General features: G+C 34.5%; 1 protein-coding gene across 6 annotated transcripts in view; it reads right to left on the bottom strand.

The window, feature by feature from the left end:
• NBEA (neurobeachin) overlaps window positions 1-23724 on the bottom strand; it is a 662109-nt gene that overhangs the window by 226077 nt on the left and 412308 nt on the right. For all 6 annotated transcript variants that reach the window (XM_048215508.2, XM_048215507.2, XM_048215504.2 and 3 more), the window contains exon 38: window positions 3684-3808. In XM_048215508.2, coding sequence (XP_048071465.2) covers window positions 3684-3808 — 125 coding nt within the window. The remainder of the gene's footprint in view (window positions 1-3683; window positions 3809-23724) is intronic.

The following is a 23724-nucleotide window of genomic DNA, read 5'->3' on the forward strand; positions in this document are numbered from 1 at the left end:
TAATTCTGATTATTTGCTCATATAAAAGAAAGCCCTGTTAATGTATTTGCTTTGTGGCTCCACATAAATTGTCTGAAAAGAGTGTCCAAATTAGGGCTATATGTTCCTGCCCATCTCATAAGAGCTTAACTATAATTTAATCTAAATTTTTGAATTTAGGGAAAAATCAAGTGATTCAGAAAATTTTAAATAAAATATTAAGTCTGCTAGTTTAGTTTCAGTTTATTACATGAATCCAGGCTCCCTGTCTTGAAACTGCCAATACCAGGAATGAACAGACAGACCTGACCAGTGTTCAAATCCCAGGGACTGCTCTGATGGCCATGCAAGTCTTCCCTATTAACATAATTGAAGGTTATTTCCTCAGCTTGTACAACTTGCTTGAAATTCTGAAAACTTTGATCACTGATTCAAACACTTCTAGCCATACTGAAACTTCCACTCATAAAATATCCTTCTGTTCCTAAAAGAATTTTGTTGCCACAATGTAGAGGGATACAAAAATTTTTGATCAAAGATTATAGCAGAGTTTCTGTGCATTTAATGCTTAACTTTCAAGATGGAATGTATAGGGAAATTGAAATAGTGTAATTATTTAACCTAGAGGAAGGAACACACTGAATTTCAATTTGTCCTAGAAGCCCTCTCACAATGTGAAGGTTTGTACAAAAAATACACCTTTTCTCTGTCTACACAAACCAAATCATTCAGTCATTTGGGTGTCAGTCTACACGCTGCCAGACTCTAAGATACTTAAACACATTTAAATGGTTAAAGGCAGGCAGAGTGGCCAGATGATGGGCTGAATTTTTTACTTTTATATGAATGTTTTCGCAAAATGCGAATACAAAAGCTTTATTTAAAATACACAAAATATGTTTTCAATTAAGGGTTTCAACATTTATTTTTATTGGATGAAGTGCTTTGTAATAATTACCGATATTTATTTCCTATTTCTTCTGAAGAAATAACTTTATATATAGGTTAGGAGGCATACTAAGAGTTTGGAGGATGATTCAATATTACATTTTTCTCTTGGCAGTTTGTAATTTCTCCTTCTATTTCTTTTCTTTTTTTCTTCTTTTTTTTAAAGATTTATTTATTTATTAGAGAGAGAGATGGGAGGGAGGGCCAGAGGCAGATGGAGAGAGAATCTCAAAAAGACTCCCTGCTGAGCATGAAGCCCCATGTGGGGCTCATGAACCCGAGATCATGACCTCAAGAGATGGATGCTTAACTGAGCCTCCCAGGCACCCCACCTCCTTCTATTTCTATGAACAGATCACACCGGGGAGTATTCTCCCACTCACTCGTCACAATCCTCCATATTTTACTCCCTCCTGTCTACATGGTTCCAAAAGTCCACTGATGTGAACTGTGATGAAGGTTGGAGGGGTATTCTCCCGAATTGTTTTTGGAAACAGAATTGTTTTAGTTCTCCTTCGTCTTCCATCACATGACCTTAATCCTGAGAATGATGTGATAATAACTCTGGCATGGGTACTATACAGCTTTCCTGAATATTTTATGGCATACATGTGGTCTTTGTTCTAGATATGAATAAAATAAAAACACAGCCCTGTTTCCTTCTGTCAAAGAACCCAACTCAAGAGAGATAGTAAGGTCTGAATACTGATGATGATGATTCAGTATTTAAAATTCATAAACTGCTACATATTTTAAAATACTCTTATACCACACACAGAGGACATTTAGTATCGCCTGCATCTTCCATCTATTTCAAAACTAGACTACTATTTTCAGTTTAGGTTCATTAACAGTAGTTACAATGTTACCAAAACCTGACTATCAGATGTTTAAAATATTTTAAGGTAAAAGATTTTAAAATTTGTTTCTGATAGGCTTACCAATGGTTTAATAATAGAGATATTTTACAAATTAAACAAAGTATCCACTTTTACAGAGAACCAAAAAAATTATTTCTAAAAGACTCTTTAAAAGCAATCTACAGAATGCTGAGTGTAGTAGAATGTGGATCCTCTATAATTAAACCTTCGGCAACTCATTATCACTAATATCAATTTAGCCTAACTCTGTTACAAATTGTCTCTAGATGTTTCTACTTTCAAATGGGATGAATTCAAATAGGATGAGTGGGTGAAAAAGTCTAAATTATTAGGTATATGAAATGACGTTTAAATAATTTTGAGTTCATATTACAAAGCATGACACTTCAAGTATGTATTTCTAAAAATCTCTTCTATAGAGCATAAAGATAATACCTCTTTTAAGCATAAATATAATACCTCAAGTTAAGTTTAAATCCTTAGGTGCTAAAAATCCCTTTGGTGATCTCTCTTGTTGATTAAAGAAATCCCTATTGGTACTGGTCAACTATAAGTCTTTTTTTTTTTTTTCTAGTATATTCTTTCTGTTACTTTTACTACATAAAGTTATGTTATAACTTTTATCTTAGGCATAATAGCTTCATATGAAATCCTCATGTACTTATTTAATAATGTTTGACTCTTACTAAGTTATATCAATTCACAGACTATTTGCATAACAAATTTTAAAAGCTTTGCACATTTTCTTTTTGTCAGGATTAAGTATTTTCTCTGTTTAATCCATCAAGAACATGAATAGTTATGAATATTAAGTAAACTATGGTAAATTTTAAAACAGATGGCTCACTTATCACACTCAAGTAAAGGAAAGTTAACATAATAACAAAAGTAATTGTAAGAGTAAAAGTGGTTAATAACAAAAATGTATAAACAGTATTCATTAATGGTATTTTCTGAGTGTACGGAATTTATAAAATTTCGAGATGATAAATCACACTTAAACTTGTTAAAGCACTTAAAAATGGGATGAAATAGTCCTATTTATATTTCTTGGTAGACGGCAAGTATTAATTTAATAAAAAAGCAGTATTTTTATTAAATTACAAACATATTTTGATATTTTCTATTTATTATACATTTTTTAAAGGACAAATTAGGGTTAGTTCTACTGTAGTGTGATAGTTGATGATATCTTTAATGTGAGATGGTCTTTTTTTAAACTTTATTTGCAACCCAGTGGAGGACTGGGAACTTAAATGGACATGTTGTAGCAGGATTTATTTTAATTTTATTTTTTTAGACTGAAAAGAATAGAATAGTAATAAAATAGAGCATGTCATGGAATGCGATTATTAATAAGACACTTGTTTCCGTTAAATACACAAATATGTGCATATATAAAAATACAAACACAACACATATGTGTATATATATTTCATGTAGATATGTATATTCACACAGTATACACGAGTGTGTGTACACATACACAAATTACACATAAAAATATTTAAGTCTCAGTATGCAATTATAATCGTATATATTTTTTACACCTTGTGTCTTGGTCACCAAAGTTTGAAAGACACTGAAAAAGAAACTGACTTTACTCTTGTTTTAGACTCTATGAGATGGATGTTGGGTAACAGCCAGTTATATAGAGCCTTTTACTCTGTTAAGCTGCAAGGTCTAAAATGCATCATGGACAAAATACTGGGTTGATTAAGTGTCACCTACATGATGCTAAAGGATAAAGCAGAACACAGTATTTTTGACTTACAGCATGGAGAGTTTTAAGTGCTAGCGAAAAAAATGAATTACCAGCCACAAAGAGTTATGTCATATGCAGAGTATTTTCGTGTAAGAGGCGTTGGTACTGACCGTACTCTACTGCGGCTTTGAGCAGTGCTTCAGCATGAGTGGAGCCAAATGCATTACGAACAAACCGTCTCCTTCGGCGAAGATCATCTTCCCAGTAATCCAAGCGCCAGAAATCATGCAGTTGGCTAGGAATGAAGAAATAAACAGCCGTCACTATTAATAACAATGTAAAATGGGAAATACACATTTTTACACAACATTAAAGCTCTATTTCCTTGGTTTCAATGGAAAATTAAGATGATTTTGGAGATACTTATCTTTTACAATTGTGTTTACATACATGTTTCCCGTACAACTGACCAAAACTTAAAATAGTAACATTCTCATATTTTAAGCATTGTGATACTCAGTTCTGTTTTCTCTACAATGTTCTTCCTTCTACTAAAAACATTAATCATGGGGAGTTTAGTAACAAATGCAGCATCAAATTACAAGTATTAATGGCACAGTTTTCATTCTTTTACACTGTTTTTAACAAGGCTTGTAAATCACAGGATAGACCTCACTACAAATAGTTTGCAATTTAATGACCATGGTTTCGTAGTAGACGGAATTAAGAACCATAAAATATTGCCCAGTTGGATTTGGTGGAACAATGATTAAAATAATGTGCTGAAATATTCATTGAAATAATTCCCTGCTGCCCACAGCAACCTGAGAAAAGTGCAATTTTATCCATTATTAATAATACTGAATTAGAGCTGCAAAAAATTCCAGTATGTGGTAATTGTCTTGGTAAATTATTATTCTAACACTAACAGAGTCCTTGAATGATTTTACCGCTTTCAGCTAATATAAACCATTAACAATCACGGCCTTCATTGGGTAACATTATCTAAACCATGTTACACTCTAAACCAGTATTAAAAATCCACGAGTTATTTCAGAAACTACTGAAATCTGTTCATTGTATATCAATGGAATGTTTCGTGATATAATTCTTGTTTTCAATTTAATTTCAATAAACACTGGTGATAAATGCCACTGTTTGAGAAGTCTGTTTTTCTCTATCTGCAGTATTTGGAGTAACATACTCCAGAGATAATATTCTAATTTTCCTGAGCAGCACTATTCATAAAAACACATAAAATGCTTTCCTAGAAGATTAGATTTCATTTTTATTTTGCTATTTTATTGTAAAGGAATACTACATTTGATTAAAGCAGGAACGGTGTATGTTTTGATCATCATTATGTCTCTAGTGCAATGACAGACAGACCATACTATTTTTTATACAATGTTTTTAATAAATATTCAATGAATTAATTATACCAATTTGGTACTTTGGAGATATACAGACATGGACAGTCACTGAGAACAATAATTTACTTTTGAAAAACATTTTGGATTTTATGATTATGTAATTTTGTTTTCCACTACTTAATTGTAAAAGAAAATAACAAGGTAAGGGATATATGAAAAGAACATTAAAATTATAAGCATTTGAAGTATATTTGAATATACTTGTTTTTCTACACATCATAATTATTATAGCTTTATTTTTCTGTCAAAATAAGATTACCTAAGAATAATGGTTATAAGACCCCGGGGCCTAAGAAACAACGTAGAGGAGTTCCCAGGGTTATCTTTTTGCCTCATATGTATTAGACTTGAAGGAAAGAGGCTAGCAACCCAGATAGATTAATGGGTGCAGATCAATGATAATAATTTAAAAAAAGCCCCCAACAAAAGTCTGGTTTCTCTAGCCAAAGAACCAAGAAAGGTGTAGCCCAGCAAGACAGAAAACTTTTAGACAACTACTGTACTCCAGCCAAACACCATAGTGAAACTGTGCTCACCTACTCACACCAGAAAGTATGAGTGGGAAGCCTACATCTGAACCCTAATCAAGGTGTAATGTGGTACCCTAACATTCTCATCAGGGTGGTATCAGGGAAGGTCAAATAGGGAACCAGGACTTTCATCTCTGTTGACTGGTAACAAGGTATCCCACCCTCACGAAGTCAGTGGAGACCGTGTGGAGGGCCTGGAATCCACCCCTCTCCCCCTCTCCAGCTAGACAGTAATGAGGTGTCCTTCTCCCTCCTCACCGTGGTGCTATCAGGGGAGGCCTAGTAGAGAGTTAGGACTTTCACCACTGATCAACACCAATAAGGCTACCCCCAGTAGTGTACACCACACAAGAGCTGCAATTCCCACCCCCTGCCAAGCAGTAATGAGGAGCTGCTCACTCTCTGGATGTCAGCAGAGTCCAAGTGGGGAAACTAGATTTCTGCCTCCACCTGGAAGTAAAAATGCAGTGCTTCCCTATTTCTCCTAATGGAGCAATGTCAGAGACTAAGTCAACTAAAACAGAAGGTTTAAATAAGATACAAAATATCTCAGAGAAGGAAAAGAAAATATCCTGCTTCAATCCAAAGTTACCTGTCATACCAGGAACCTGGAGGATCTCCAGGTCATCCGTAGATGCTAACACTGAGATGACAGGGATGTTAGGATTTTCTGGCAAGGATTCTAAATCATGTGTGATTTGAAAAATGCTTCACTGAGCAATTATGAACATGTTTGGAGCAAACAACAAAATAGCAAGCCACAGGAAAGAAACACAAATTCTCCCTCAGCAAAAAATTAGAAGATGTAAAAAAGTATCAAGTAAGGATTTTAGAACTGACAGATAAAATAACCAAAATAAAAACCGCAGTGGATGGGCTCAACAGCAGAATGGAAGGGACAGAAGAAAAAACTAGTTAAACGGCAGATAGAGAAATAGATATTGCCCAACCTGCATAACAGAGAAAATGGCCTGAAAAAAATGGACAAAGCCTCAGGGATCTATGGATTATAACATCTAACATATTTGGGTCGTTGGAGTTCTGGAAGGAGAGAGGAAAGAGAGCAGGGATGAAACAGTCCCTAAAAAGCAATGGCTGAATACTTTCTAAATCTGGCCCCAAAGCATAATGTATAGATTTAAAGAAGCCGACTAAACTCCACACATAATAAACCTGAAGAAATTTATGCCAAGACACATCATGATTAAACATCTGAAAACAAAGGATAAAGAAAAAAATCTACAAAACAGCCAGAGAAAAAATGACACCTCATCTACAGACATAAAATGCTTAGAGTGACAGCGTATTTTACATCAAAAGCTATGGTGGCCCGAAGAAATGGCCAAGTATTTTTTATGTGCTGAAAAAAAGAACTGTCAACTCAGTTTCCTACAGCCAGTGAAAATATCCTTCAGGAATAAAAAATAAAGATTTTTCAGATGAAAGAAAATAAAGTATTTGTTGCCATCGGGGCTAGTCTAAAAATTGGCTATAGGCAGTCTTATAAACACAAAGGAAGCAATAAAAGGAACACTGGAACACCAGGAAGGAAAAAAAGAACATGATAAGCAAAATATGAGTAAATATATAGGTTTTCCTTTTCTTCTTGAGTGTCCTAAATTATGTTTTACCATTGAAGCAAAAATTATAACACGGTCTGCTGTGGTTTTAAGTGTGTATAGAGGTAATATTTAAGACAGATATACTAGAAATGGGGGAGGGCAAAGGGATGTAAAGAAAGTAAAGATTCTATACTTCATTAGGACTGGTACAACGACACCGCCAGTAGACTGTGATAAAATACATGTGCAACCCCTTAAAAAAGCTACATAAAGAGATATACTCAAAAACACTATGGATCAATCAAAATGGAATTCCAAAAAATGTTCAAGTAATCTACAGGAAGGCAGGAAAAAGAGCAGTAGAAAACAAGGATAACAAACAAAAACCAAATAATAATGTTTTAAAAAGAATGCTGTCTATAAGAAACCAAGTTCAAATATAATAATATAGGCAGGCGGAAAATAAAAGAATAAAAAAGATCTATCTTTCAAACATTAATCAAAGGAAAGCAGGAATGTCTATATTAATATCAGATAAACACAAACTAAGGAAAAAATAAAATTACTAAAGACAAAGAAAGACCTTATGTAACGACAGAAGGGCCAATCTATCAATTAGACACCAATCCCAATGTGTATGTGCCAAACAGCAGAGCTGCGAAACAGGTCAAGCAAAAACTGGTGAACTAAAAGAGACAAAGACAAATACACAGTTACAGGGTGTGTATATACACCTCTCTTTTCAGCAATTGATAGAACACACAGAAGATCAGCAAAGATATAGACGAACACAATACCACCACCAACCAACATATTTAGAACACTCCAACTAACAACGGCAGAATACACACTGTTTTCAAGTGTCTCTGGAACTTATATTACCCATATTACCAAGAGAGACCATACGCTGGGCCACAGCACACATCTAACAAATTTAGAAGAACTGAAATGATACAGTGTACTCTCCTACAAAAATGGAAAAAGATGGGAATCAATAACAGAAAGGCAATAGAATAAAATTCTCTAAACACTTGGAAACTAAAGCCACACACTACTAAATAACCCATGAGTCGAAAAAGAATTCTCAAGGGAAAACAAAAAATGCAATGAATTGAATAAAAATTACAATAAAAATATCAAAGCTTCTGGAACACAGCTAAAAGAGTAACGATAGGAAAATTTATAGTATAAAAATACATACATTAGAAAAGATGAAATATTTCAAATCAATACTCTAACCTCTCACTTTGAGAATATAGAAAAATGAGAGCAAAGAAAGCAGAGGAAGGAAATAATAAAGATAAAAGTAGCAATCAGGCGCCTGAGTGGCTCAGTCAGTTAAGTGTCTGCCTTTAGCTCAGGTCATGATCCCAGGGTTCTGGGATCGAGTCCTGCATTGGGCTCCCTGCTCAGTGGGGAGTCTGCTTTTCCCTCTACCCCTTCCCCCTGCTTTCATGATCTCTCTTCTCTCCCTCCCCCCCATATAAATAAATCTTAAAAAAAATAAAAATAGGAATCAATGAAATTCAAAACAGAAAAACAGTAGAGAAAAATCAATACAACAAAGAGCTGATTCTTAAAAAATACCAATAAAACTGATAAAGGAAAAAGAGAGAAGGCACAGATTACCGATATCTGCAATGAAACAGTGTATATCATTTCAGATCCTAAAGACATCAAAAGCATAATAAGTAAATACTATGAAATACTCCACACACATAAATTTGAGAGCTTAAACAAAATGGACCAATTCCTCAAAGAGTACAAACTACCACAACTCATTCAATATGAAATAGACAATATGAATAGATCAGTAACTATTAAGAAAATTTAATACATTTAAAACTGCCCCCAAAGAATCTCCAGGCCCACGTGGTTTTATTAGAAAATTCTATCAAACATTTAAAGAAAACCGACCCCAATTATACACAATTTCACCTAGAGAAAAGAGAAGGAAACATTTCTCAATTAATTTTATAACTAGTATAACACCAAAATAAAAACCGAGCACAGTACAAAGGAGGAAAACTACAGACCAATATCCTTTATGAATATAGACTCAAAAATCCTTAATAAAATATTGGCAAACAGAATTAGGCAACGTATAATAAAAATTATACATAGTGACAAGTGAAGTTTATTCCAGGGAAGTAAGTTTGGTTCAGTATTTGAAAATTAATTAATATAATCCACCACACTGATGGCTAAAGAAGAAAATCATATGATCAACATTAGTCAGTATAGACAAATATGACACAATTCAACATGCATCCATGAAAAGAAATTTTCAGAAAAACAGGAATAAAAGACAACTTCCTCAACTCGATAAAAGCATCTACAAAAACCCTATAGCTAAATTATACATAAGGTGAAGGACTGAAGGATTTTCTCCTAAAACTGTGAAAAATACAAAATATCTGCTCTCACAGCTCTTATTCAACACAGTACAGGAATTTTTAGCTAATGCAATAAGGCAAAAAAGAAGAAAAGGAATACAGAATAGGAAAGGGAGAAATAAAACACTCCCTATTTGCAGATGACATTATTGTTCATGTAGAAAACCACACAAAATCTATTGAAAACTCCTGAAACTAATGACTAAGATTAACAAGGTCTCAGGATAAACACACAAATATCAATTGTGTTTCTATATGCTAGCAATGAACACATGAACAGTGAAAGAAAAATACAATTTAAAATTAGAAAAAAAAAAGAAATAGTTATAAATCGAAAAAACATGTACAGGACTTGTGTAATGAAAACTACATAATAATGATGAAAAAATATACTAATATCTAAATAAAATGGAAAGCCATACCATGTTCATGGATTGGAAAACTCAACATAGTAATGATACCAATTCTCTTCAAATCGATATACAGATTTAACAGAATACCTATCAAAATTCCAGCAAGGTTTTTAGTAGATATGAACAAGATTATTCTAAAACTTAAATAATAGAGGGTTAAAGTGAGAGGAACCAGTCCACTTGATTTCAAGACATTAAATAGTTCAAGATGTGTGATACCGGCCAAGGGACAGACATAGATTAATGAAATAGAGGACCAAGAAATAAACCCACACAAATATGACCAACTGATTTTGACAAAGGTGGAAAACCAATTCAAAGGAGGAAAGATATCTTTTCAATGGATTGTATCAGAGCAATTGAACATCCACAGGCAAAAAGAAAAAAAAAAAAGACACCACCTTCCCCCTGCAAAATTAAAAAAAAAACAGAGACAAAAGCCCCTGACCTAAATCTCATACCTTTATTTTTTTTTAAAGATTTTATTTATTTATTTGAGAGAAAGAGAGAGAGAACACAAGTAGGCAGAGCAGCAGGCAGAAAGAGAGGGAGAAGCAGGCTCCCCACTGAGCAGAAAGCCTGATGTGGGGCTTGATCCTAGGACTCTGGGATCATGACCTGAGCCGAAGGCAGTCGCTTAACTAACTGAGCCACTCAGGCGCCCCTAAATCTCATACCTTTAAAAAATTTAACTCAAAATGGTTCAGAAACATATGTAATTATAAAACTATAAAAGTTGGGGGGAAGAAAAGGAGAAAATCTTTGGAACAGGGCTAGGCAAAGAGTTTGTAGACTTGACACCAAAAGCATAAGCCTGGAAAGGAAAAATTGATAAAGTAGACCAAATAGAAATTAAAACATTTGCTCTACAAAAGAAATATTAAGAAGATAAAAAGAGCAGGTGAAACTATTTGCAAACCACCTATCTGACAAGGAACTAAAATCTAGAATATATGAAAAATTCTCAAAACCCAACAGTAATAAAAGCAAACTATATCAATAGGAAATGGGCAAAAGACATTAAGAGACATTTCACTGAAGAAGATACACAGATGGCAAATACACACAAGAAAAGATGTTCAAAATCATTATCCATTAGGGATAGACAAATTAAGACCACATGAGATATACTATACACCTATTAGAATTGCTGAAATAAAACAAGGTGACAACACAAAATGCTGGTAAAAATACAGAGAAGCTGGATCACTCATTTATTTGCTGGCAAGAATGTAAAATCGAATTGCTACAGCGGAAAACAGTTTTCTTGAAAAATTAAACATGCAATTATCATTTGACCCAGTAATTGTACTCATGGACATTTATCCTAGAAAAATGAAAACTTATGTTCAGAGAAAAACATGCACACAAATGTGTACAGCAGCTTTATTTGTAATACCCCCAAACTGTAAACAACCCAAATGTCTTTCAATTGATAAATGGTTAAACAAATGTGGTACCATGGAATACTACTCAGCAGGAAAGTAAGACAAACTATTGATACATACAACAACCTGGATTAATCTTCATAGAATTATGCTGATTGAAAAAACCCATCCGCAAAAGTTACATATAGTATGATTCCATTTATGTAACATTCTTGAAATGATAAAAGTGTAGAAATGAAGAACAGACTAGTGTCTCCCAGGATTTTAGGAAGAGGGTCAGGGAGGGGGGTGAGTGTTGCCAATAAAAGAGCAACATGAGGGATCCTTATGAAAATGGAAATGTTCTGTATCTTGACCGTATCAGTATTCGGGTTGTAATATTGTACTGTAGTTCTACAGATGTTACCATTGGCAGAAACTAGGTAAAAGGCACGTGGGATCTGTCTTATTTCTTAAATTGTATGTGAATCTACAATTGTCTCAAAATAAATTTCAGTTTTCAACATGTCCTTACCATACTGAGATTTTAATATATATGTCAAATGTTCTATACTCACACAGATAATGAAGTTAGACAAATTAATTTAATTTCAAATTCAGCATGCTATACCCCCTTTATATTTTTTTACTTTTCATGATGAAAAACATGCTTTTCCTTCACTATCTCTGTTCCCCCAAAGAACCCTGGATAAAGAAGAATCTTGGATCCTTATTCCTAGGGTTAATTTCTGTATCACTTGGGGGAAGTACCCCTGTACCATTGCGCAGGCAACCAGCTATGTTTATGGGCACCTGTGGTAGAGAATACTGTATATGGGACAAGGGAGTCGGGGATAGGATCGGGAGCGAAGAATAAGGAATGCACCACTTTTTTCTGTGTTTGTTGTGGGGGAAAAGGACACATAGGTGAACTGTTGTCCAGTTCTGACTGCCAGTATTTCCTTCTATCCTGGAGAGACACAAGCACCAAACAGCTATTAACCAAAGTTCAAAGAATAAATGACAGAGTAAATGTTACATCTCACTGGAAGTCCTTCTGCCCTCTAATATCACAAACTAGTTTAAATTGTGATTTGGAAGGACTGCATTCTGTCATATCTATTTAAAAAAAAATCACTATTGTTAATGTTGAAATCCAATATCCTGTTCATCTCAAATGAATTTTCTGTGTTTTGTTCTATTTTAAAGTGTTTCTCATTTACTGTTTGAGTAAAAAAAAAAAAAGTCTTTATGTTCATTAAACAAGTAATACACTACTTGATTCATATAAAAATTTAAGTATAAGTAACAACGAAAAATATTTACCTGTAACTTCTAAAATGCAAAATCCATCCTCTTATTTTTGTTGAAGGGGGAGTTTGGGAAAATTGGGATATTTGCTCTCTGATTTGTTCTTCTGGTATTTCCCCCATTATTCATGTGGAAATCATTTTGGATTATTGAGAGTCAGTCTTGGATCATATTTAGGGTTTTCAATATTTGAACAGACATCAACTCTTCTAAGGAACTATCGGGTCCTTTTAAGCCATGCTTATTTTGCTCTTTTTAAAGATAGTCTTGGCACTGAGCATTTATGAAATACCAGCAGGTATTGAGAGTGGTACTTTCTTTGGATGATCTCCTAAAATCACTGTTAGTCCCTGACAACAGGCCAATCCCATGGGTATCTTTCACCTGGAATGGTGCTTCTGAACTTGCAAAGTGTGCCAGCAGCACCTTCTTTGTCCTCCTTGCAAATCCACGGATGTGTGGCAGGACGTAGCTTTCTAGTTTCTTCACCACTCTGTGCCTTTCTCCCTTCTCTTCTCCAACCCTAGTAGAAAAGGGGACTTTTCCCCTTCACTTTCTTTATTTCTTAAAGTGTAATCATTTACTGCAAGATGGTCAATACTAGCAAAAAATATACTAGTTGGTTTCATAGATGTTCCCCTCTGATGAGTCTGAAAACTTTAACACAAATGAGGTCCCAAAACATGTGCAAATTATACTGATCCAAGAAAACTCAACAAGAGGCCAGAATAAGCATCTTTATGGCCTTGGCCTTGTATGATCTGGAAGAAGCCATGTTCCTGGAGGGCGCAGGAGACAGACGGTGTAGGAACAGTGGAACCAGAAGCTCCTAAGAGGCTGATTACACAGGCAAACTGTGTACTTTGTAGGAAAAGTAAAGCAGTACTTTGCACCGACAGTAGCCTCCTAGGTCAACGCCGAGGAAGAAAGCCCTTTCCCTGCCATGATGGAACCTGATGGAGGAGTTATATGAGCTCTATAGACTACATCTCCACCCATTCTGGGTTTTGGTCTTTCAGACATTTATCTTATGGTTTTGTGTTTGTTCCTTGCACTTGTGTTCCTCTTCACTTTTCTTTTTCCTTGTATGTGTTTTTCACACACACTGGTTTCTTTTTTGTTGGCATTTTCTCTATTGTATTTTCACTACTATGTTTTTAAAACCTCTTATAAATACTGGAATTTTTTTGTTTGTTGAAATTCTGATCATGAGACTTGTACCTATTTTCTTGAAATTTTTGAAACCACTCTCCTATATTACTTATATCTAATATTCCCATTACTAAAAAGAAATATGTTGTAATTTACTCATATAACTAACCCACGGAGGGCTTTTATGTGCCCACAAAGCTTCTGAAATGGTATGCAAAATCTTGTGGGATATGTACATATGTATTTTGGGAAAAGAGGTCCATGGTTTCAATAAATTTTTTCTCAAAACAGTTTCTGATCCAAAAATGTTTAGAAATACTGTTAGAGTATATACATCATTCTTTCCTTGTGTCCCCATTTTTTCTCATGGATGATACTGTTTACCAGCAAGTCAAGAGTTGTTACAGGTGCTTCTGTTGGCAGTATGGTATGTCTGCAAAAGGCTTATATTTTAACACCACCGTGTTTGGCATCTGTGAAAGGTTATCAATTTAGGAACTCATCACTCTGTTTTCTTTACAAACTCCTATTCATGTCTTTCCTTCTTCAATGTTTTCATTCAAAAAAATATTTACTGAGCATTTATCCCATGTTAGGCAATATTCTTCGTGCTAAAGATACATTCTAGTAGCAAAACATATATAATAGATATATTCCCTTCCTTTTACTCTCTCTTACATGTTCTCCACTGTATTACCACTGAAATTTATCAATATACAAGTGTGTAGACTCTTTAAATGATTCCTTTATCACTCCTTCCATTTAAAATTTCAGTATAATGAAACTGGACTACTTTATTATACTATACAAAAATAAACTCAAAATGGATTAAAGTCCTAAATGTGAGACCTGAAACCATAAAAATCCTAGAAGAAAACATAGGCAGTAAGCTCTCTGACATCACCCTAGCAAGAGTTTTTTAAGATATGTCTCCTCTGGCAAGGGAAACAAAAGCAAAAATAAACTATTTGGATTATACCAAAATAAAAAGCTTTTGTATAGCAAAGGAAACCATCAACAAAATGAAAAGGCAACCTATTGAATGGTAAAAGATATTTGCAAATGATATACCAATAAGGTGTATACTGACCCAAATATATAAAGAACTTAGACAACTCAACACCAAAAACACAAACAACCCAATTAAAAAATGGGCAGAGGAACTGAATAGACATTTTTTCAAAGAAGACATACAGATAGCAAACACACATGTAAAGATGTTCAACATCACTAATCGTCAGGGAAATGCAAATCAAAACTACAATGAGATATCACCTTACACCTGTCAGTATGGTTAGCATCGAAAGATAAGAAATAACAAGTGTTGGTGAGAATGTGGAACCCCTGTGTACTGTTGGTGGGAGTGAAAATTGGTGCAACCACTGTGGAAGAGAGTATGGAGGGGCCTCAAAAATTAAAACTAGAAATACCGTATGATCCAGTAATTCCACTGCTGGGTATTTGCCCAAAGAAAATGAAAAAGTAATTCAAAAAACATATGCACCCCTACGTTTATTGCAGCATTATTTACATTAGCCAAGATAAAGAAGCAATCTGTGCCCATTGATAGATGAATGGATAAAGAAGATAGAGTGTGTGTGTGTGTGTGTGTGTGTGTGTGTGTGTGTATACACCCAAATATTACTCAGCCATAAAAAGAATGAGATTTTGCCATTTGTGATAACATGGATGGACTCAGAGGATATTATGTTAAGTGTAATAAATCAAATAGAAAGACAAATGCCATATGATTTTACTTTATGTGGAATCTAAAAAAGAAATGAATAAACAAGCAAACAAAAAGCAAAAATAGACCCATAAATACAGAGAAGAAACTGATGGCTGTCAGAGGGGAGGGCGTTGGGGGAAACATGGGTGAAGGGGAGTGGGAGATACAGGCTTCCAGTTATGAAATGAATTTAAGTCATGGAGATAAAAGGTACAGCCTAGGGAATATAGTCAACGGTATTGTAGTTGTTTTATGGTGACAGATGGTAGCTACACTTGTGGTGAGCACAGTATAATGTTCAGACTTTTTGAATCTCTATGTTGTACACCCAAAACTAATGGAATGTGTGTATCAACCATACTTTGATAAAAATTAAAAAGAAAAAAATAACATTTCAGTGTAAGTAAATATACTTTGCCATATTATTCTGTAACCTGTGAGCCACTCCAGAAAAACAAAACAAAATAAAGAAAGAACTCTAGTAAGTTTTTCAGAATAACTCCAGAAATGACTGCTAGTAATAATTTGTAAGCATGATCAAAAATTGTACCCTGTGATATGCCTCTTCAGGTCAGTATATTTTGCATGCTCTGAGAGTTTCATTTAATACCCTAAGTTAGGTGCACAGACACTTCTTTCCATGAAGAAGGGCTAACAGATTTCCAGTCCTTGGGGAGCGGCCAGGTGAACACATACAGGAGACACTGTGCGAGCATCACCAAATCTGTATAGGAAATCATGCTGCACTCAAGTTCTGCTTGGACCTGCCAGTTTACAGAGGTTAAAATGTCATGCCTGATACCTCTGATTTGTCAACTAGGAGGGTGAATGTGATATCATTTGTATTTCCATAAATTGTTTATTTATTTTAGTCCTTGTAACTTTGTTTTTACCTTTCAAGACTGAATTCTAGAAACACTGAGTATCATATGTATGTGTTGTTCATGAGCGTGGTTTTACAAGGACGGTGCATAACTGCCAGAAAATAGTGGGTAAACAGCCGGTAATTAACAAAGAGAAGATAGCCAGTTAGTTTGTATTATGATAATGAATGCTACTATGAATGTGATGGCATTCGTTAAATTAAATTTGGTGTTATTTTAGCATAAACAGAGTTCAAGAAATCATAATTTTTCTCCATGAAATTTTTGATAATTACATTTTAGACTCATGAAAATGCACTACATTTCTTTAAAAGGGATCCCTCCTGCCCTCCCGGGAATGGATACCTTCATAAGCTAGGGAGAAAACGGAATTTACCTGGTAAAGCATGACTGTACGGTTAATTGGTTACTTGGTATTCGGTAACAAAAATTATCCAATGTAACTGAGAAAAGAGTGAAAGGAACAAAGAAATATTTTGCTCAATACACGCATAAAATATAATGAGAACCAGAATTTCTACTTGGCTAAAGAATTGGTGGTAATCACTGAGGTCAGGACTTCTATGCATGACCTTTAATTCTACCATGATTGAAGAAAAACACTAGCACTAGCTGGCAGACTAATAATGAAACATTTTTTATCTTCTCTTCCTCTGGACACACCAGAGATTGTACTTCTCCATTCATTTTGAAATAAACCATGTCTATGTGACTTCTCTCAGTCAAGAAAATGTGAGCAAAAGTGAGTCACTTCCAGAAGAAAGTTTAAGAGCCAATGAACAACCTGACATGTTCCCTTCCCTCCACTGTAGCGATCAAGAAAATAGGCCGGATATGAAATTTCCATCATTTTGCATCCTGAGTGACGTCACTGACAGTTGCCCTGCAGACCCATGTTGGGCACGGAGTATAAGTGAGAAATAAACTTTTCTTGTGATGAACTGAAGATCATATGTATGTCACTGTAGTATAATCTAACCCAACTGAGTAAATTGCTAGAATAACGATACTTTTTCAAGGTCTAATATTTACTGAGAGCTTACTGTGTTCCACATACTTTTCTGAGCTCTTCACTCTTGATATATTCCCTTTGACACAAGTACTGCTATTAACCCATTCTCCAAAGGAACAAGTGGAGGCACAGAGGTTAAATATGCGCCCACTATTAAGCAACCAGTAGGTGGCAGAACAAGTACCTGTCCCCAGGACGGCTTACTTTCAACTCCTGCTACCCTGCCTCCAACTGTAAGGAAAGCAACTGAGGAAATGGACTATCTTGAGGATATTACACTGAAAGCACCAGCACAGCTGTGCCCTGCTTCTTTATGAGCAGAACTAAGTGTTGTGAATGAAAAATAATACCCATAAAATACACAGAATGCTGTGTGCTTATCATACAGTCAGAAAATATTTATTGGACACCCACCATAAGCCAGGCCATAGGCTAAGTACTAGGTGTGCAGAGATGAATAAACTACCATGATTCCTGCCTTTGTGCAGCTTTCAGTCTATTTCATAGTGTAAATAAGTAAATAAACCTGTAGTTAATTTTTTGAAGTGTCAAGAAGGAAAGAGATGAGATCTAGTAATAAAAACGGGAAATCAACTGGCTGCCTAAGCGAACGTACAAGTACACAGGTGGGAGTAGGCTAATGAAACACAATTACAAAAGATGTTGGCCAAAAGAAGTCTATATTTACCGGCACCCTTAGTTCTCCTCCCTAAGAAAAATCATTTGCCTTTTATTTAACATGGCTTGTGTGCTGTTCAGTCAATTTCTAGCGATATATATTGCCTTAATGCTGTAAGTGCACGTGTGTGTGTGTGTGTGCACACGCTCTTATCCAAATGGTATGTCTGCGCATATACATTTGACATATATCTTAAGCCATTTTTACTGTTCTCTTTTTCCTATGTACTACTGAGCAATTCTTCCGAAGTCTTTCTCGGACATGTTTCCATCCACTCTAACCTGATGCTGCATATTATAGCTGGTCATTTAAATTACAAATTAATTGGTGATGCTCCTGAAAAATGTAACCCTCCTGTCTTTGAAAAGTGCACTCTCATATTCTGACACTATAAAGTCAAAGTTCAGAAAGCCAAAGACTAGTCTTCAGCCCATTCTTTTTCAGCCAGACTAGTCTGCTCCCTCTCCCCGTGATTACTGAACCTGGAAGCAAAGACAGGATTCTGTAACGAGGATGCCAAATACACCACTGGGGAGGCATTCCACCCTTTAGGCTATTATCACTTGTTCCCATGCATATCAGTGGGGAGTAGTTATTATGAATGATGAGTCTTGAGAAACTCTGAACATTTTGGATTCACAAAGGAGGGAGATAGTGATTGATGAATGTATGTGAATTAAGCAAGGTTCCCAATTAATTAAAATGAAACTTCAGATGAAAAAATAATGAATATTACTAAAGTATGTGTTAGATTGCACAAGCTATACTTAACAATGAGAACATTTTTGTTAGCAATCAAATCAAATAGCCAAGACATAAAAAAGAAAGTAGGTAGTAAAGAAAACTTTTTGCCGAAAATTTGTTTCCAGTATGGGTTTCTTATTTTACCTGCGTCTTGATCTAACTTTTTGGCTTATGTTGCCACTCTCTCTAGATGACCCCACTTGTAGCTTTTGCTACCTTCTGACTTCCTTTTTCCCTGTACTGTTCACTGAAGTGACAACCTATTGCACTTCTCATTACTTTTGATCTTAATTTACTTTTTTAGCAGAAGGGGAAAAAAAGTATCATTTGGTTAACATATGATACTATTATCTTAGTCACATAACATGGAAAGTAAAGCTTTTCAGCATAAACTACATCATACAAAAGAACTCTTAACTTACTCACAATGAGCTTTGAAAAGTCATGTTAATGTTACCTGGTGATTTTGTTTTTTTTTATTTTTTATTTTTTTAAAGATTTGATTTTATTTATTCGACAGAGATAGAGACAGCCAGCAAGAGAGGGAAACAAGCAGGGGGGAGTGGGAGAGGAAGAAGCAGGCTCATAGCGGAGGAGCCTGATGTGGGGCTCGATCCCAGAATGCCAGGATCACGCCCTGAGCCAAAGCCAGACGCTTAACCTCTGTGCCACCCAGGCGCCCCACCTGGTAATTTTAAAGGAGGGTATGTTATACTGCAAGTTTGAAGGCACATGCATGCCTATTTGATAAAGGGCTGAGTAAATCATTCAAGAAAAAAAAAACCATTCTGTCCTCAAAATAATCATATCAGAGGGCTTATATAACTTTTTTTTTTAATGTTGCAGAAAGAAATGTCTCCTGATAGAGTACTGGATGTTTTATTTGATTTTTTAATTTGTTTTTTCTTTTCTTCAGGGAAAGTAGTTTTCTGAAGACAAAAAAAAAAAAAAAATTAGATGACTACTTCTGGGTGCACCATTACTCCCTATGAGCCTGGTTTTCTGGTATCATAAGGAATAAAGTGGTTTTATAGACTTTAAAGGGTAGTTTTCAGTGTGAAAATGATAGATGAGGAGAAGCAGCCCATCAGCATCTGGTCAGGTTCTGTATGTTATGATAAAATGAAAGAGCAGCTATTTTAAGTGTGTTGTCCAGAAAACTGGGCTCGATTTTCAAAAAATATTTATTAACAATGCTTGTAAATTTTAAGTCTCAATTAAAAGAAGAGAAACAAAATTAGGAGTCGAGTATCCACACAGAGCAGTAGAGTTGGTTCCTGAGTTTCCCTTAATCTATAGCTAGAGAGGAAGCGCCACCCCACTGGGGCACTGTGGTCTCAATTCCTATGAGCGTGGTTTCTTAAGGAGGTCACTAGATGTGACCCTCCATAAAAGACTTGGCTGGAGTGAATGGAAAGGTTTTAATGGTGAAACAGTTTAAGGCACAATTTGATATACCTTTTTACTTTATTAGTGCTTGTGGGGGAAAGAAAGTGGCTCCAGTATTATGAGCAATTAAACAAGGAGGCAGGGCTGGACAGGAGAGCAGAGAAGTCATCTCCAAAAAAAGGAAGAGGAAAAAAAGTGTGCTCTCCAGTACCCACATGATGAGCAAGTGTTTAATTGCATTTTCATTCTTTGTTTCTGCACCTTGAACCAACCATTCTTCTGACTCAGCCTTTTTTGGGGGAAAGGGGGACAATAACATTCTAAGCTTTTTAGAGCTTATAAACACTCCCTTTCTCTCTTCTAGTAGAGCTAGACTCTTAATTTAAAGCAATCTCAGGGCAGAAAAAATTACCTTAATCTTAATTGAGAAAATTGTAAAATTACTTGTGAAACATCTAATTCTGTACAGCAATTATCGCACTTGAAATAAATAGATATTCTTTGATCCTAATAATTACTGCCACGGTGAATAGGCTTAAGTATTTTTAGAAATTATAATTAAAAATTCTTCCCTGTAAGACTTCAGAAATTGATCACTATAAGAAATCACATAGAAAAGGATTTACTTAACTTTGAAGGATATCCTCATACGAAATGGTATAATTTTCAATTATCTTTAAAATTGTATCTATTACTGCTAGATGTTTTCTAAATCCTATAAAATATTTTATATAAAAGGGGTCCCCTTGGTTATATAACAGTTACAAGTCTGGTATTATTAAAAATTATTTAAATTTATGATTTTCACTATTGCATTCTCTAAACCTCAGTTCCTTCGTTTATAAAATGGGGATAAATAAAACTTACTTCATAGAACTGTCATAAGGAATGCATGTGAAGCATTCAACTCAGTGCATGGTACATATGAGCAAGAGGCAGCAATAGGAGGAAGAAAAGTTAGAAATAGGTTCAAATCCCAGCCCTGACACTTGTTAGGTGAATGATAATTTGTCTGAGTATTAGTTTTCTTACCTATAAGGGAGTAATAGTTATTAATGTTCTCCCCTGCTGCTTGCTAAAAGTCTACCAATAAATAGTAATTCTATCCTTTGATACGCAAAACTAAGTGCATTTAGTTTTGCATTTCTATTAAACTAAAACAATAAGTTTCAGAAATCCAGATAGTTTTTTAAGGCCTAACATTTTTTAATGCAACATTTAATTGAGGTGACAGATATATAGAAGTAAATTCTTTTATCCTACTTTGCAGGGTCAAAGGTCTTTTCCAATTTCATCACCCCATCACAGTATTTAGAATCTCTATTCTCTTCATACTATCCTCTAAACTTTTGCTATTCCTCTCATTACAATGTTCATGCTTATCCAATTAGCAATTACTTGTGTATTATTCTTTGTGCTATATTTCTATGTTTATTTTGTATCACATGCAATTCTTCTCTCTAAAATATCCTTGCTTGTAAATTTGGCAATTAAACATTCTATTGTACTTTGGTGAAGCTCAACTTTTCATTTAATACCTGATGCACTTACACCTTGACTCTCTCAGTAGACTATAAACAAGAGATCAAGGTATTTGTCTTATGCAGCTTAGTAACCCCATAGTACTTAGACGGTGTTTGCAAATAACAGGCATGCAATAATATTTGTTAATTTGATTGTTCTCTCGTGGTGTTTTCTTGTGATAAAAATTAGATTTAACTTTCAAAACCAAATTTTGACAGAGACAAATCTTAAAAGGCAGAGCAAAGCTACTAATTCTTAAACATGTTTAAGATTTTTAACAAAGCCATATATGGTCTATTTGGCTTTTCCATTCAAAACACACTAAGTGTAATGAGAGTAGTTATTAAACTACTAATAATGGAACTAAAAATATCACTTTCTTAGTAGCTTATCATCGCTTTGTAGGAGGGAATGACTTGCCAGTAACATATTTAACCCAAATAGGAAAACATAACATAGTAAATTAAGAACACGGTGACAATTTAGTCTGCCTCTGTGAAGTTTGCTTTAGGCTATACAATTATTTCAGTAATCAAATGCAAGCTGGTGCATTTATATTTGATCCTTTCTGGTATTTATGAGGCCCACCAAAGAAAAATGTTAACATCCAAAAAAAGTTATCTAACACATTCACTTGAAAACTAATTGAAAAAATATGTTTATTAGTTTTACGATTAACTTTCTATTTACAAAAGCTCTCAACTTTGTTGATACTTTTAATTTTGCCCATTCAGAAAACAACCGAATCCTATACCTCTTTCCCTGATTTTTTTCCCTATAACTATTGATCCTTAAAAATATTTTAAAAAGTAATTTTATCTCCCTGATTTTTATTTGTCACACTAACAGTCTTATAATAATAGACAAAACAGAAAAACACCCCACTAGCTGAGTACTCACACAGCAAACTTTTCATTACATTTTTACTTAACTCCCATTCATATAGATAATATTTTGAAGAACTATATTCACAATGGAGGCATAATTTTTAAATTATTTTTAAACTGGTATTTAAATATAACATTTAATTTTGAATTCATTTTTAGTGTTTAGGTATAAAATGTTTCCTAAAGGATAGCATAGCTCACGCACTTACATAACTTAAGTGTAATTTAAATATTCACCTCAATATTCATGCTTCAGTTATCACAGTTATATTCAAATTAAATTTTTAATTACAATGGAATAATTGAAATTTTTTCTTACTCACTTTTGCAATAATTTTAAACTACTTTCCTAATTTAGATACATTTCTTTCTTTCTTTTTTTTTTTTAAGATTTTATTTTTAAGTAATCTCTACGCCCAAAATGGGGCTTGAATTCACAACCCCAAGATCGAGTTGCACACACCACTGAGGAGCCAGGTGCTCCAAATTTAGATAACTTTCTTGCATGACATTTTACTTTTGTTTATGTTGACTCAATTTTCAAAATTTAAATGTTCGTGTAAATTTAATCATTTGGATAGGTTTAATAAGATTTGCTATACACATGTCCACACCCTATAAGTACTCAGTATTACTCGATTTTATATTTCTTCATTTACATAAGAGCAGCTTACATGCTGAAAATGTGACATAAAAATATGACTAGAAAACTCAGCACAAAGTTCATTATTCACCACCAATCCACATCAATTGATTCGACCTTCAGCAGAACTATTTTCGAATATAAATATAAATAATGAGGATAAAATGTTGTACAATTTAGCTGATAATAAATGGCCTCTATCTTCCTTAAAAGCATATCCTTTCTAAAGCAATTATTTAAAGTTGGCAGTAACTCTGCAACATACCAAGAAACTTTTTCTCTTACAACTGCCTCAAGATAGAGATAGAGACCATTAACAAATGTTTTACAATACTGTCCCATATAGAAAGATTCAATTAACTGAGATGTTTGGGGGCTCTGGTGATGAATTTTCTGCAGAACTGGAAGTCTGCATTAAACAAAACTTTAATTTTCTTCAACTCAAGATCCCAACTCAACATCCCAAACTCCTTTGACTATATAATACTCGACTCACGTAACACTCACTGACAGCCCTTGGAACATACCTTGGAATGTTGTCAGTGATACGGTGATT

Source organism: Ursus arctos, unplaced genomic scaffold (genome assembly GCF_023065955.2).
Source record: "Ursus arctos isolate Adak ecotype North America unplaced genomic scaffold, UrsArc2.0 scaffold_10, whole genome shotgun sequence".
NCBI classification, from domain to species: domain Eukaryota; kingdom Metazoa; phylum Chordata; class Mammalia; order Carnivora; family Ursidae; genus Ursus; species Ursus arctos.